Source organism: Ammospiza caudacuta, chromosome 11, assembly GCF_027887145.1.
Source record: "Ammospiza caudacuta isolate bAmmCau1 chromosome 11, bAmmCau1.pri, whole genome shotgun sequence".
In the NCBI taxonomy this organism is placed as follows: Eukaryota; Metazoa; Chordata; class Aves; order Passeriformes; family Passerellidae; genus Ammospiza; species Ammospiza caudacuta.
This window is the reverse complement of record NC_080603.1, coordinates 13,597,759-13,611,058: the sequence shown is the minus strand read 5'-3', so window position 1 is coordinate 13,611,058 and position 13,300 is coordinate 13,597,759. Positions and strand designations below refer to the sequence as shown.

The window sequence follows — 13,300 nt, the reverse complement described above, 5'->3', positions numbered from 1 at the left end:
TCTCAGGCACTTCTCATGTGTCAGAGTGCTTTACTGTAAGTGACAATCAGCGTGATACTGAGAAAAACAACTAGAAATAAGAAAATCAAGGAAGGAATGATACAGAGAGGGCATAACATATTTTATAGTAACTGATATTGACAAACACAGCAAAGGACAGCCATGCAACACCACCAGATTCAAAGTCCTCTGTTGCCAAGACTGGGGCCTGAGGCACACCCCTTATGCTCTCCCTTACCTTTCTACAGGTCCTTTCTAAGATGACCCAAGCTGGCTAAACAGGAAATTAATTTCTTATCTGTCTTCAAATGCACACTATTCCCTTTTGTCTCTCTCAAACAGTAATATCCCGTGAGGCAGGGTACCTTATGTGCCTTACTCAGAACTACACATATAGACTTGATTTGCTACTTCAACCTTGTCCAGCCAAACAGTTCTTATCGAAGACAGATACTGGTCTAATCTGACACAATTGGCTTTTGTTAAAAACACATCGCATTCTATCCAATTTTCCATGTAACTCCATGTCCTTGAACTACCCTTTTCCTTCAAAAGTGGTTCAAAGACTTTGTTTGGTACTGAGGTCAGACATACACAGCCATCCTCAATCCAAAATATTTACAAATCTCTGTCCTTGACTACTACCATAAGTCAGACAAAGCTGTATTAAATGTGATGGTCAAATTTTTTTTCAACTGAAAACTCAGCTTTCAACTGAATGAAAAAAGCCCTTGGAAAAACTTTGACTTTTCATTGAAGTGTCTGGCATCTAAACCCTGAATTATTTCCTACTGAGAAATCAAAGATATTTCTATTATAAATCATAATCTAACGTCTTGCAGAAATTTAGTTCAAATCCCTGACTAATCAGCTTACCCGAGAGTGGACCAAGAACTACTATGAAAGAGTCTGGAACCAAAACAAGTTACAAGAGTGAAATCTGAGTGGCAAACTCAAAGTTTTGGTATCCACTCTAGATTAGGAGTTATCACAGGACTTGTCAAAGATGGGAAAGAAAAACAGTGATCTCAATAAATGTCTTTCTTAACCAAATCATGTTCATAGAATAGCTACACCTGCTCATGCATGATATTGGTGGCTTTTGTATTAGGAGCAGCTCATGACTGAAACCCTGACAAGTGACTTCCTCCCTGTGATCAAACACAGAATGAGAAAACCTCATGCTCATTCACGCTGTACTGTACTTTTCCCCACCTCTATCACAGCCTGTATTTGTGTCAGGGGCAGCACCAGTGTGTGTGTGTGCAGTGTACTGGCAATCAACACAAGGGACTGATGCCAACCACAGAAGTCACTTTTCACACTTGCAGAAATCTGTCTTGTCCCCAGCCACATCCTGCCCCACGTTTGTCCAGCTTTGCCCATCACATCCCACTGTCCCCACTCACAGCGTGCCAGCATTCACGGGCTCACAGGAAACCTCAGGCCCTCTCAAGACAATTGTCCTGCCCCAAGACTAATGAGGGACAGGAGCAGGGAGATGAGCCACCCTGGCTGAAGATCTGGCTTTTCCTATTTCTGATTTACATTGATCACTGCTGATCAAAAGGTAATTTGATCTCTTAATATGTATCCTCTGTTATTTTAATCTGGCACTGTTCATAAAGTATTCTGGTTCATGTATTCAGAATTTTAAACTAATATTGGAATAAATACCTCATATTTCTTTCCATGGTCACTAACCTATTTTATTCTTAGATATGAGCCATAATTAATTATCCTCATTTGTTCTTTGCACTAGAATTTCCATATCTCTTAGGGAACATTATTTTGTGAGGGCTTTCTCTGTATTAAAATATCCTTACAACAGCAAAGATCTGGCTTGCCAGAAGGCTGCTTTCTTTGGATCACAGCAAAACCTATTCCTGGGCAATGTGTCTTCACATCTTCAACACAGAGCCCTCCCCTTCTTAATGTGCTTTCTTCAGAAGCCTATTGGAGAGTTTCAACTTCACCCAACCAGCTACTTGTGCCTATAACAGGGGTTACACATTGGAAAAATCTGCTGGAGAATCTGAATGCAGCCCTTGGACCAATCTGCTCACAGGAGTAGAGATTTTCAGAGGATGTATTAAAATAAAGTCTTGTATTAGCAGGACTTTACAAAAGTTGTTCTGCTCTCAGCACAGGGAGATGTAAGGACTGCTTATTTTAAGCCAGTCCCAGCACTTCTTAGTCATTACCAATCTGCCCAGAGGTACAGCATGCTACTGAGTAAAATACACTTCTGCAAAATGCTAACCATGTCCTGATCTTGCCACACAGCTTTTGAATCTACTTCCATGTCTGGAAGGAGCCTGGTTTCTCACAGTCCCACAACAAGCAATGCTACATTTCCATGAGCACACTGTAAGCTGTGCAGGTGCTGTCAGCTCGCTCAAGGGCTTCACCCAGCACAGCTCATGTTGGGATGCTGCTTTTGCATTCCACAGGGGCACACACAGCCCTGACTACAAGTTCTGTTTGTACACTCATACTGGACTAAGAGAGTAGCACTCCAGTCTATCCTCACCACTGTAATAAACAGCTTTTTGGAGACTTTCTCAGAATTTTCCTTTTCCTTGGATCTACTGTTCCCCTCAGACATGACACCAATCTCATTTTTTATTCTTTATACCAGTCTTCTGACAAAGAAAGAGAGAGTCAATTATCTTTATACAGACTTTCTTTTCTAAAATATATAGTGAACGGTCACTTTTGTTTCTATTTTTTTTATCTTTACAAAAACAAGCAAGCATCAGAATAAAGGAGATATTGTTCCTCCAAGCCTTCTTCCACATTTGTTGCTTGTCCTTCTATTAAATTCTGCAAGAAAAGAAGTTCTTTACAGGATTTTTCTCACAAGGGATTGTATTCTCCTTTCAAGTTGTACCTTTTAAACTCTGAGAGCATTCTTTGACTTGTGGCAATGCAGAAGCTGGAGATTTCTCAAAAACCCTCTCCACAGATCTGTGAACTATTTTAACTGTCATAATTCTGCTATATCTCATGTATTTGATTAAATATCTCATCTGACTTCCTGAAAAATGCCAAATAATTCTTTTTCTACTTTACACATAATTTTGGTGCATTTGCTTTAGCTCTCCATCACCAGAGGCCCATAGCAAGGCTATTAGTCCAGCTGTACTCACAGACTTCTAGCAGCCATTTCCTTGCTTTGCTTTCACTGCAGTATTTTAGTTTGAGCAGAATGCTGCCCATTGGTTTGGAAACTCTTGCTCAGATTATTCTCTTGTTACCCTCTACTTCCATCATCCTCCTGCTCCCAAGGTTCTCCTTTTACAGGGTAGAGACACTACAACCACTGCTATCTCCTCAGGAGCTGTCTTGGTGCAGATTCATTTTACCTGACATAATTTATTGATGAAAGGTTTCTGAAAGCTTTCACTTTATTTAAATCAGACTTTCTCTCTTCCCCTCTGTGATATTGAAGCAATTTACTTGATCAAAAACAATTTGTACTTATACTTCACTGCATTTAATTTTTAAGGTTTATTCTCTCTGCAGTCTGCAAATGATTGGATTTGTGGTGCCACTGGTATTAAACTGTCATTAGCAAGGGGTGCAACCACTGCCAGTTTACATTCTTCACACATCTGCTTTCTGGAATACTTCTCTGCCAGATGGTGATGCCAAGGACAATCTCATGAAGCAATCTTCCACGCAGAGTGCAGAAAGCCCTGCTAACTTGCCTGTGCACCTAAATTAGTTCCCTCTGCCAGCACCAGGGTTCAAGTGTTTTATACAAAAGCTGTACTTCAAGTGAAGAGCTTCAAAGTGATCTCACCTGAGGCAGCTGGCACCAGAGACTTCCTAAGGCTTTAAGGGCCTGTGCACAGCCAGGTCACAACAGAGTTCATCCTTTCTAATGCAATAATTATTCTTACTCATACCAATGGTATCTCCCATTCTGTAATCATGTTAAATGTACCAAATGCAGAAATTCCTCTTCTGTAGGAAAATAAACCCTATTGCCAAGGTACAGGCAGAGCAGTTTTGGAATGTCCTGAGAAATTTCTATGCCTTAAAACATGCCAGGAAATCCTTTTAAATTTTCCAAGGTCAGATTTCTTTTTATGAATCCCATGTTCACTCAGGTTCTCACTAGCTAAACATTTACAGTTTTGCTGGGTTTGGTGCCATACTTATTACACAGAATTTATATGGTTTTTATCTTTTTCTTCTAGATGTATTTAATGTAGTGCTTTCTTATTATGAAAATGGATGTCTTTTATACACTCCTAGTTTCCTTGGTATGGAGAACATTGTGTTTGATTTCTTATATTTTGCCTTAGGAATTCTATATCCTCATGTTCTGAAGTGAAATTCATTTCACCAAGTTTTACTTAATTATTGGGCATCTACATCTAATTGAATTGTTTAAACTGTTTACAGTCCAGAAAGGGAAAGAAACTCATCCTAATCTCAATTCATTCCAATTATGAATGACTCCTTTCAGCGCTGGAGTTAGTCTTGGATTTGGCCGTTTCTCTTTGCTGATGAAAAAGTAAGACTGGCAGGTTAGATGTCTGCCTGATAACCTGCTAAAAGATGTCTGAAAATAGGGGGATACCAATGATGCCAACTTAACATCACACACATTTTTCAGAAAAGTCCTGTGCATATCCTGAACACCAATGTGATTTGCGCAGCAGCCTCACCTATTTGCTGTGTGGAGCTGACTCTTATGCATCTCTGGTGGTGCTGTTTAGTTGGTTGTAAGTTTTTTGGTATTTTTCATTTGTTTGAGGTTTTCATTTTTTGTGGTGGGGGTGGTAGTGCTTGTTTTGTTTGGGGAGGGTTGGAAGGCTATTTTGAGGGGCAGTTGCTAGTTTTTGGTCAGAAGAAGACAAAAAAAGACAAGTAACATTTTCTTGTTACTATACAACTGATGCCAGGGAAAGTCTTTCTTCTATTCTTTATCTGCCTTGCGTAGCCTGCATTTTCCAAACTTCCTTCTAATGTTAATTTGTCTCTTCATATATTCTTTTTTAATCTTATATGAGTATTCTTCCACCCTTTGCATGCTCTATCCTTCCACTTTCAAGAGTAGCTGCATTACCACTCATCAGTTATATAAGCAGGTTTCCATTTAGGTCTCTGATTTTTACTTACGTGGAGGCGTTATATTCAGGATATAATAGACTTCAAATAACTTGAGTAAGGTGTCTTGATTTTCTGCTCTGCCTCAGGGAGCTGTCAGCTGAGACTGTGGTCTGCAAATACCCCAGACACTTTACTCAGCACACATAAGAGAACAAGCCACTTCTCAGTCTGCAGCTACTTATAGATAAAAAGATGTGACTAAGATCAGTTCCACTGACTTCCTCCATGTTGCCCACATCTCTGCAATGCTTCCAGTTTCAAGGTTGAAAGCAGCAAATTTTTAGCCCTATTCTGCAAAAAAGCCAGAGTTAAATTCCAGATATAATGTCAGACCCTAAGAATTAAGTCAGACAGACTTTCCCATAAATACAGACTGAACCAGATCTGATTAATACTGATTTTCATTCCTCTCCCTGTTTTCAGACATGAGAAAGACAAAGACAGAAAGAATGAATCTTTAAAAAAAAAAAAAAAGAGACCTGATGATTTGACTTTGCAGAGCTACAGTATTATTCCTTTTATCCTCAATTGTTTAGTATTTTAAGTTACAACAGTAGCAGACTTTTAAATTTTTTTTAACCACTCCTTGAACAGATTTTAAAAAGTTACAAAGAACTTGTATAGTAACAGCTATAAGTTAAAATGTAATTTATACCAGATTCAGTGATTCCTCCTCAGCTTTCTCCACAGTGCAGATTAATTTATCTTTACATGTTAAATCACCACAGATCTCACGGGTTTTTCAAACACACATCTGTTATTCTAACAATTACATCCACAATAACCGTTACTCAATTGTCCAACCATCCCCATCCTCTACAACTGCCATGGTACACAAGAGCATGTAGAGCATCCTCTCTGGCAAGAGCCAGGAGGAGAGCTCCCCTAAAACCCCTCTCCTCCTCTGGGGCAGATTTGTCATCTGCTGCACATGCCCGGCAGAGCTGGTGATGTCTCTGTGCCTCCCCAGCTCAGTCCTGCACACAGGCTGTGCTCTGCAGCACCCCAACAATCTCAGTCAGCTGCTGGCAGGAGCCAGCCACGAGCACAGCTCAGCCAGAGAAAAGTTCCATGGTTTGCCTGCTCCCTGTCAAACACCACCAAAATGGAAACGTTTGCTCTTTAGGCTAATATGTAATTTATACCAAATCATCCTTTAAATAAAACCCACGCACAAACTGAATTCTAACAAAGAGCAAAATGTGATTTCTCTTTATCACAGAAAATAGATTGAAAAACTGGAAGTGACATCTTTACTTTCATACCTTTCTTAATTATATTTCTTCATAAACACAACAAAAAGTAGTATTAAAAACTCATAAGTAATCTACAAATTGAGACTCCAAAATATTCACCAAAAGGACACTAAAACAAAAAGCTCAAGAAATCTTAAAAACATCGCACAAAGGATGAATTTGGGGTGTGGTGACATTGACTTCTAGAGATTCGTGCCTGCAGCAGAAATATAGCACCTAGCAGAAGAATACCAAACAACATATGCAACAATTGTGCCCTTATAGCAGTCTGATATAGGAAAACATCCTCTGAAAAAATATTCTATGTAATTTTGATTAGCAGCACAAGAATTCCTATACTTTGGTGCTTTTTAATAGTAAATAAAGTGTGAGCATATTTTCCTTTGGGAAGATGGGTCTGCCTGCAGTTACAGAGCCCCCATTATGTGATGAGGCAAAAGGCAAACCACCTTTGGGGCCAAATGCAGGATTTTCCAGAGCTGCCACATGTATTTCCACCTGGACCACAGCTGCTGCTTTGCTGAGGGGGTGGGTGGGGTGCTTGGGTTTGATATTCTGTGTGGTTCTGTTTGGTTTATTGGGGGGCAGGTGTCCCCCCTAGCAAGTTATTTCTCTCTTACTAGGATATTTTTCACAGCAGAGCTAGGATTAGGATTGGGCCAGGATTCTGCTCCTCCAACAAAAGGAAAGTGAACTCTGAAGTCCAAGTCTAAACAGCCACAACATTTCTGGCAGAATATCTTTCTCTATTTGAACACGGTAACCCTTTTTTAACAAAAATAGTGATTTTCACCAGCATCCTCAAAATCTGACAGAACATGTCAATTAAAGTGTGGCCACAGAAATTTTTAAGTTCTGATTGTGGATCCTAATACTCAGTCACAACTTTTCTTTACACCTTCAGTTTTTCTGTATGATGGAAAAGCTAAACATTCTGCAATATGGCTGATGGCAGTAGCATTTCTCCTCAAATTTACCTGGGACTTCTCACTTAAAAATGTTCTTTCAGGTTACCTGTGTCTTTGTGAAGCAGGAGCTACACAGGAGGAAGATTTCAATAATAGATATTTGTTTCAGACAATGCTAAAAAAAAAAAAAAAAGCACAATTCCATGGTGTGATTCCTGATAAATCTTCATGAGATTATTTTTAAATACATTGCACTTCGAGTAAAGAGGACATCAGATCAGTCAAATTCAGAATAGACAGAAGCTGAACCAGGACTGCGGAAACAGATTTAGATATTGAGCCTGGTTTCTGTGAGACAGAAAGGGAGAACTGCGCCTGGCAAGACTGAAACTGCCTGGGCAGTTTCAAACAGCAATGAGGCAAACCAGGGTAAACATTTCTGGGTATGTGAACTGAGAGTGGAAGCCAAAGATCAATGGGAAAATGGGTATTTGATTATAAAAGCAGGGCATGGTAACATTCCTGCATCACACATGGATTAAAATCCTCCGCACATGCCTACACTGGCACCCTTAATCCAGTTTCAGAGCTCAGCAGTTGCCACCTTTCCAATATTGATGTCATTCTTTAATTCAGGCAGCGCTGTGGCACAGCCCTGGGGTGGGCTGTGTGCCCAGGGAGTGCAAAGCAGCTCTGCCCTGCTCTCTTCTCCCATCCCTGAATGGGGCAGGCACCAATTTGGTCTGACTGTAATTTCCCAGTTATGCCAAGAGGCTTGCACTTCATTTTTCCAAATTTTTAAAGCAGCCTTAGTGCAACATCTACCTTTTCCTATTACACTATTTAAATTAAATCTCCCTGGAGATGCAACCAGAGCAGCTGGAGTGTGATAAGGCTTCTTGCCAGCCTTAAAATGCTGTAGGACCCACATCTGATATGCTTTTGAAATGCCAGCACTGCACACACTGATTTTTCTTCCTCTTTTATGCTGCCCTAAACGATGTGATTATGTCTGTAATACTATAAAGCAACTGTGTCAACTATAAAGAGGAAACATTTATGGCATAGGTTATTAAAACAATGAAAAATAGGCCAGTGCAATTTAAGTTCCTTGAGTGGGCTGAATAATAACTAGTTAAATAAGGAACAAAGATAAATAATTTATTGCAGAATCAACACAACAAGCACAAGAAAATTGCATTCACTTTAAACTGCATCTCAAGAGGCTTCAGAGCAGAAGCACGGACAGCACACAATGAATGTGTCAGAGCAAATGCAAAATGAAGGGGATTTAGAGAACCTGTTGCAAAATGGAGTAATCACTCAACTTCAGAATATCCACATACAGAAACACCAGCCAGTGAAACACACCAGACAAAAGTTTACGCTAAAAGTAGTAGTGGCTCAAGGGACTGCAGATTGCTGTGGTGGCTGGGCAGATGGTCTGCCTCAGCACACAGCCCCTCCTGCTCCGTGTGGTCAAGGCTCTGTGCTGCCATGGGCAGAACAGGACTCATTTTTACAGAGTGGGATAAGTGCTCATTAGGAAATTATAAGGCTACTTACAACTAAGGCCTAGCTCAGACATCACTGGATTAAGAAAGGTAGAGTAATATTCATCTTCAATTAATTATTCTGGAAAAGAATGAAAGGACAGAGCAGACAGAACTCAGTACAATCAAATATAACTTCCTATACAAGCCTGCACTTCTTACACTCAGTCTGACAACTCAGTTCAAACAATTCAGGTTGTTTGTAATAACAAAGCAAATATTTCCAAAGATTAAAAACCTAGAATGAGGCTTGTATTTCCATTTTTGGCCTTTTAATTAGGTTTTTCTGAAGTGCTGAAAACAGAGCAACTCTAATTAATGGCTTTCATACTTTGCTTTTTAATAATAGCTCTTAACAACCTGGCAGTTTGGAGGTTTCAGATCAAATTGGGAATGGATCAGAAAAGACTGTTTGGCTTGATTTTACTCTAACAGAAGTGAGAAAAATCTAAACTTTCCCTACACAATTAGATCTCATGAGATTCTCACCTTGATCAGGGTTCTGATAAGAATTTATATTAAGATCTCACCATCTTTTCTGAAGTAGACTTAATTTTTCACACAAACTCGGTATATGACCTTGGGTGAAAAAACCACCCAATCTTCTGACTTAAATTTAAAAAATAAATGGAAAGCAGCTTAACTTTTAAAAATAAATACAAAATGTGCACGTAAAAGCACCACTATAAAACAATTTCCATGTCTGCAACATATAGGACATCTAAAATTCTTTAGCCTTGCAATTTTTAACTGAGATCAAAAGCATATTTTACATCTCTTCAGGATAAAGAATTTGTGCTTTGTGTGTAAAGCAGTGATACCATAAACAGCCAACAATGAAAGAAAAAGAGGCACTGGTGTGGATAGGCACAAGACTCAGTGTTCCTTCCTCAGTATTTCTACAATATTGCTGCAGAACCTGAATCACTATTATTACATTTGTTCCTTTCCTGTTTAAGGAGGCAGGGAGAAAGACTGGGGAAGATGGCACAAGCCAGAAAGCAAGAGAAGGAGCAGGGGAGAGAAAGTGGGACGACAAATCAATAAAGTAAATTTTCCCTAGCAGCAAAAATAGCTGACAGATCTGCTTCCCAAAGAACACTGAAAATTACTTTGTGAGTAAAAGTGGCAGAGAAGATAAGGCAACTTGAAGGACTCATGGGAGAGTTGCTATTGACAGACATGCAGATGATGTAATTGCTCAAGATGAGCAGGTTTTTCTTTTATCTCAATAAAGCACTTCTGGAAAAAAGATTGGAAAGGCAGGTATGAGACAATAGCATAAAGCCTCTTCCTAACTTACATAATTTTATGTAGAGAAGAGTTGATGTATGAAGTGGAAAAGAAATGCATTGAATGCTGAAGATCAGGTATTACAGAGAACAACTTACTTACACTCCCAGTGATAAAGGAATTTAATATTTGATGAAATACATTTTGTCTGTTGAAGAAATATATTGATTTTACAAAAGGCTAAAGATATGTGTTTAAGAAAACATTTGCTACTGTTCTGACATAAATTAGCTGATAAAATGGCATCTTAAATTGTCCTGTTTACTCTTCTGTGTCTTGCTCCAAGTGTGATATTTTTTATGCAATTTGATCAGGAGACAATCTAGTGTACACTTCCTGTTTCAGCTCCTGCTGCATTATGTATGCCATGACGTTCCCTTCAGCCATCCTGATACCCTTTCAAGACAGATTTTGAGCATCAGATGGTTTGGGTTTGGGGGGAGTTTTCAGGTTGTTTTTTTCCTGTTACTGAAAAACATTCAACAAGACTGATGACAGGTGAACGTATGCAGTAATGGGGAGGTGGGGGGACATAAAGAGATAGTATTTTATATACTACTGTTTAGTTAGATTTTTTTTGTGCTTTACAATTAAATTTCTTAGTGTAATAGAGCAGCATGTTGCCACCATTGTGCCTATTGCAAATATCCTTTAACAAACCTCACAGATATCTAAAGCCTCTCCTAACCCACACCGGGCCGCCTCTCACATCGACATTGCCTGAATGGTGCAACCCTGTGGCCAGGATTCTGACCAGCCCCAGGGCATACGGGGTAAGTACCCAGCTTGGTTCATTGTCTTCAAGGTGTTGGCCAAAACCTGCCACTTTGCATTGATCACTTCAGTACAGTCCCCTCTCTAAAACTTTTCACTTTTAATGCTAAGCACTACACCATTTCTTCAGTTGTGAAGAAGACAACAAGGTACATTTTCACGGATGGCCACTAAATACTGTGAGTTTCAAATGTGAGTGATATATTCTAAATAATTCATCCAGATGCTGAAAGTATTGGCTACCCATCAGCAATGTTTAAGCACTGAAATTATCTAACACATCTGAAGGGTAGGTTATGTTTCTCAACACTGCTTGAGAGCAGAACATGGTAAGCAACTATTGGCTTTAATCAATAAGATGGTAAATGAACACCTGAGAAAATAAGCATGTAATGAAACAAAATGAAAGTGAAATTGCATCAGAGTTCTTGTTCATTTAAGCTTTAACAAAACTCTCTCTCAAGAGCCTCTCTTCCACAGATCTTTTTCTTTGTTTCAATACAGGACCAACTGAAGGATGGAGACACAGTTTATATCATCAATAATGATGAATTAACTGAAAACTATGAATCATCTGCTCACATAGCAGTGCCAGCACAGGACAGCACAGCCTCCACCCAGGCTACAGGCAAGGAAGATATTCAGGAAGGAGACCTAGGATTAGGAGGATACAAACTCCAGCTTCAACACACTGCAGGTCAACCCCAGAATTCATTGGCATGAGCAGTGTAATGTTAATCACAAGAAAGAAGATGAAAACAATGAAACAAGAGATCCTGTTATGTAAACAAGAAGTCAGGAAAAAAGTGTACTAAGCACAAAAATAAAAAAAAAATTTAGATTTCAGCAACTAACTGCCTGCTCCTCCCAGGAAAGGAGTTTGCTATCATATCCATATATTTACAACCATATGCAGGTTTTATGACTGTATCAGTTTTTAGGATAAAGGCATCGGGCAGTACCAGCCCACTGTAAACCCATTGCAGTAATGTTTTGTCTCAGCACTTGGCTGTATCTGCCACTCACATGTACACAGGCCTTGGAATATTGCTTGGAGTCTTCAGTAAGCTGGAATAGAGAGAAGCAGCTTCCTAACGTTCATGCTCACATGATGACAGCTCTTTTCTACAGCTGGTCCTGACAAGATCCACACATAACTACTCAGTAGCTATTACTTTTATAAGGAAAAAGCAGAAGATTCCTTGTCCAAGGAGTGCATGATGTGAAAATGCTTAAAACATGCTTTGCAGCACCTCAGTCTTCATAGATAAAACCTCATGCCCATGGTATAGACTTGTCCTGACATCCAGCCAAATATTTTCTTTCTAAATGCACCTTATAGCCTGGTCCACAGAGGGTTTCTCTGCGCTGCCACAAACTGAACACTGATAGTAGGAGACATGGAGGTGTATGAAATCAGCAACAAACACCCTTCATGGCAGCACTGAATTGGCACAACCACTGTTTAAAGCCAGTAGTAATACCAAAAGGCATTTGTCCTTACAGCTTGGCAACATGCAAAGCTTAAATGGGGGAAAAGGGTTTTTTGTTTTGAAAGATAATTCTAAACATACACTTTGATTTAAGAACCAAAATGTTTCTGGTTTTTACTGTTTAAGGAGAGTTGTTTCTAATCAAATATTTCTGCAAAACAATTATATCTTCAGACTGTCTGCTCCAAGGATAAATTTGTCTTTCTCTCTTCTTATGCTGGGCACTCAATGTTATGCTAGAAATGAGGACTGTGGTGGTTAGAAACAAAAGAGGGGAGGGAAAAAGCCACACACCACACAAGAGACAGGTATCAAAGTGTTCATTGTTCTGCATAAAGACAGTAAATGGATAACCAACTGCTCAGCCATACATACAGCTGGCTGTCAAACACTGTAAGGCATTAGTACAGATAGCTTTGGCACACAGCAGAGCTAAGCAGTGCAAAACCAGGGACAGAGCCAGGCTTCTGTTGTTAGAGCATGTGCCTTTTGTCACAGCACAAGTTTCAACTATGCATGATGATGTTCCTACTAAGAAAGTCAAAACATCAAGAGTTTTTAAGGAAACTAAAGAAAAATCTTTTAAGGAAGATCATCCTTAGTATACAAAGATACCAGGCAAGAAGAAATTTATCTAGAAAAAAAAAAATCAAACTGTCTCTATTGATAAGTCCTAAAGATGAATAGGTCTTAATTTTGCCACAAATAAAATCTAAAATACAAATATAATCAATTTTTAGTCATTCTTTTCCAGTGTAATTAGTTTCTGGCTATATGTGACTCTAGAACAACCATTTAAATCATAAATTGGAACACAATGGAGTTGTGTGTGCTGTTACAAAAAATCAGAAGCTTAAACTGGCATTTCATTTTTCCTAAATTCTAATCAAGGATCT

The 13,300-nt window shown here is 39.2% G+C and overlaps 1 protein-coding gene across 1 annotated transcript in view; it reads left to right on the top strand.

The window, feature by feature from the left end:
• SLC9A9 (solute carrier family 9 member A9) overlaps positions 1-13,074 on the top strand; it is a 174,276-nt gene extending 161,202 nt beyond the window's left edge. Inside the window, exons 15-16 of the mRNA XM_058812182.1 lie at positions 10,805-10,910; positions 11,416-13,074. Of these exons, the coding sequence (XP_058668165.1) occupies positions 10,805-10,910; positions 11,416-11,634 (325 nt within the window). The 3' untranslated portion in view covers positions 11,635-13,074. The remainder of the gene's footprint in view (positions 1-10,804; positions 10,911-11,415) is intronic.
• The last annotated feature ends 226 nt before the right edge of the window (positions 13,075-13,300 follow it).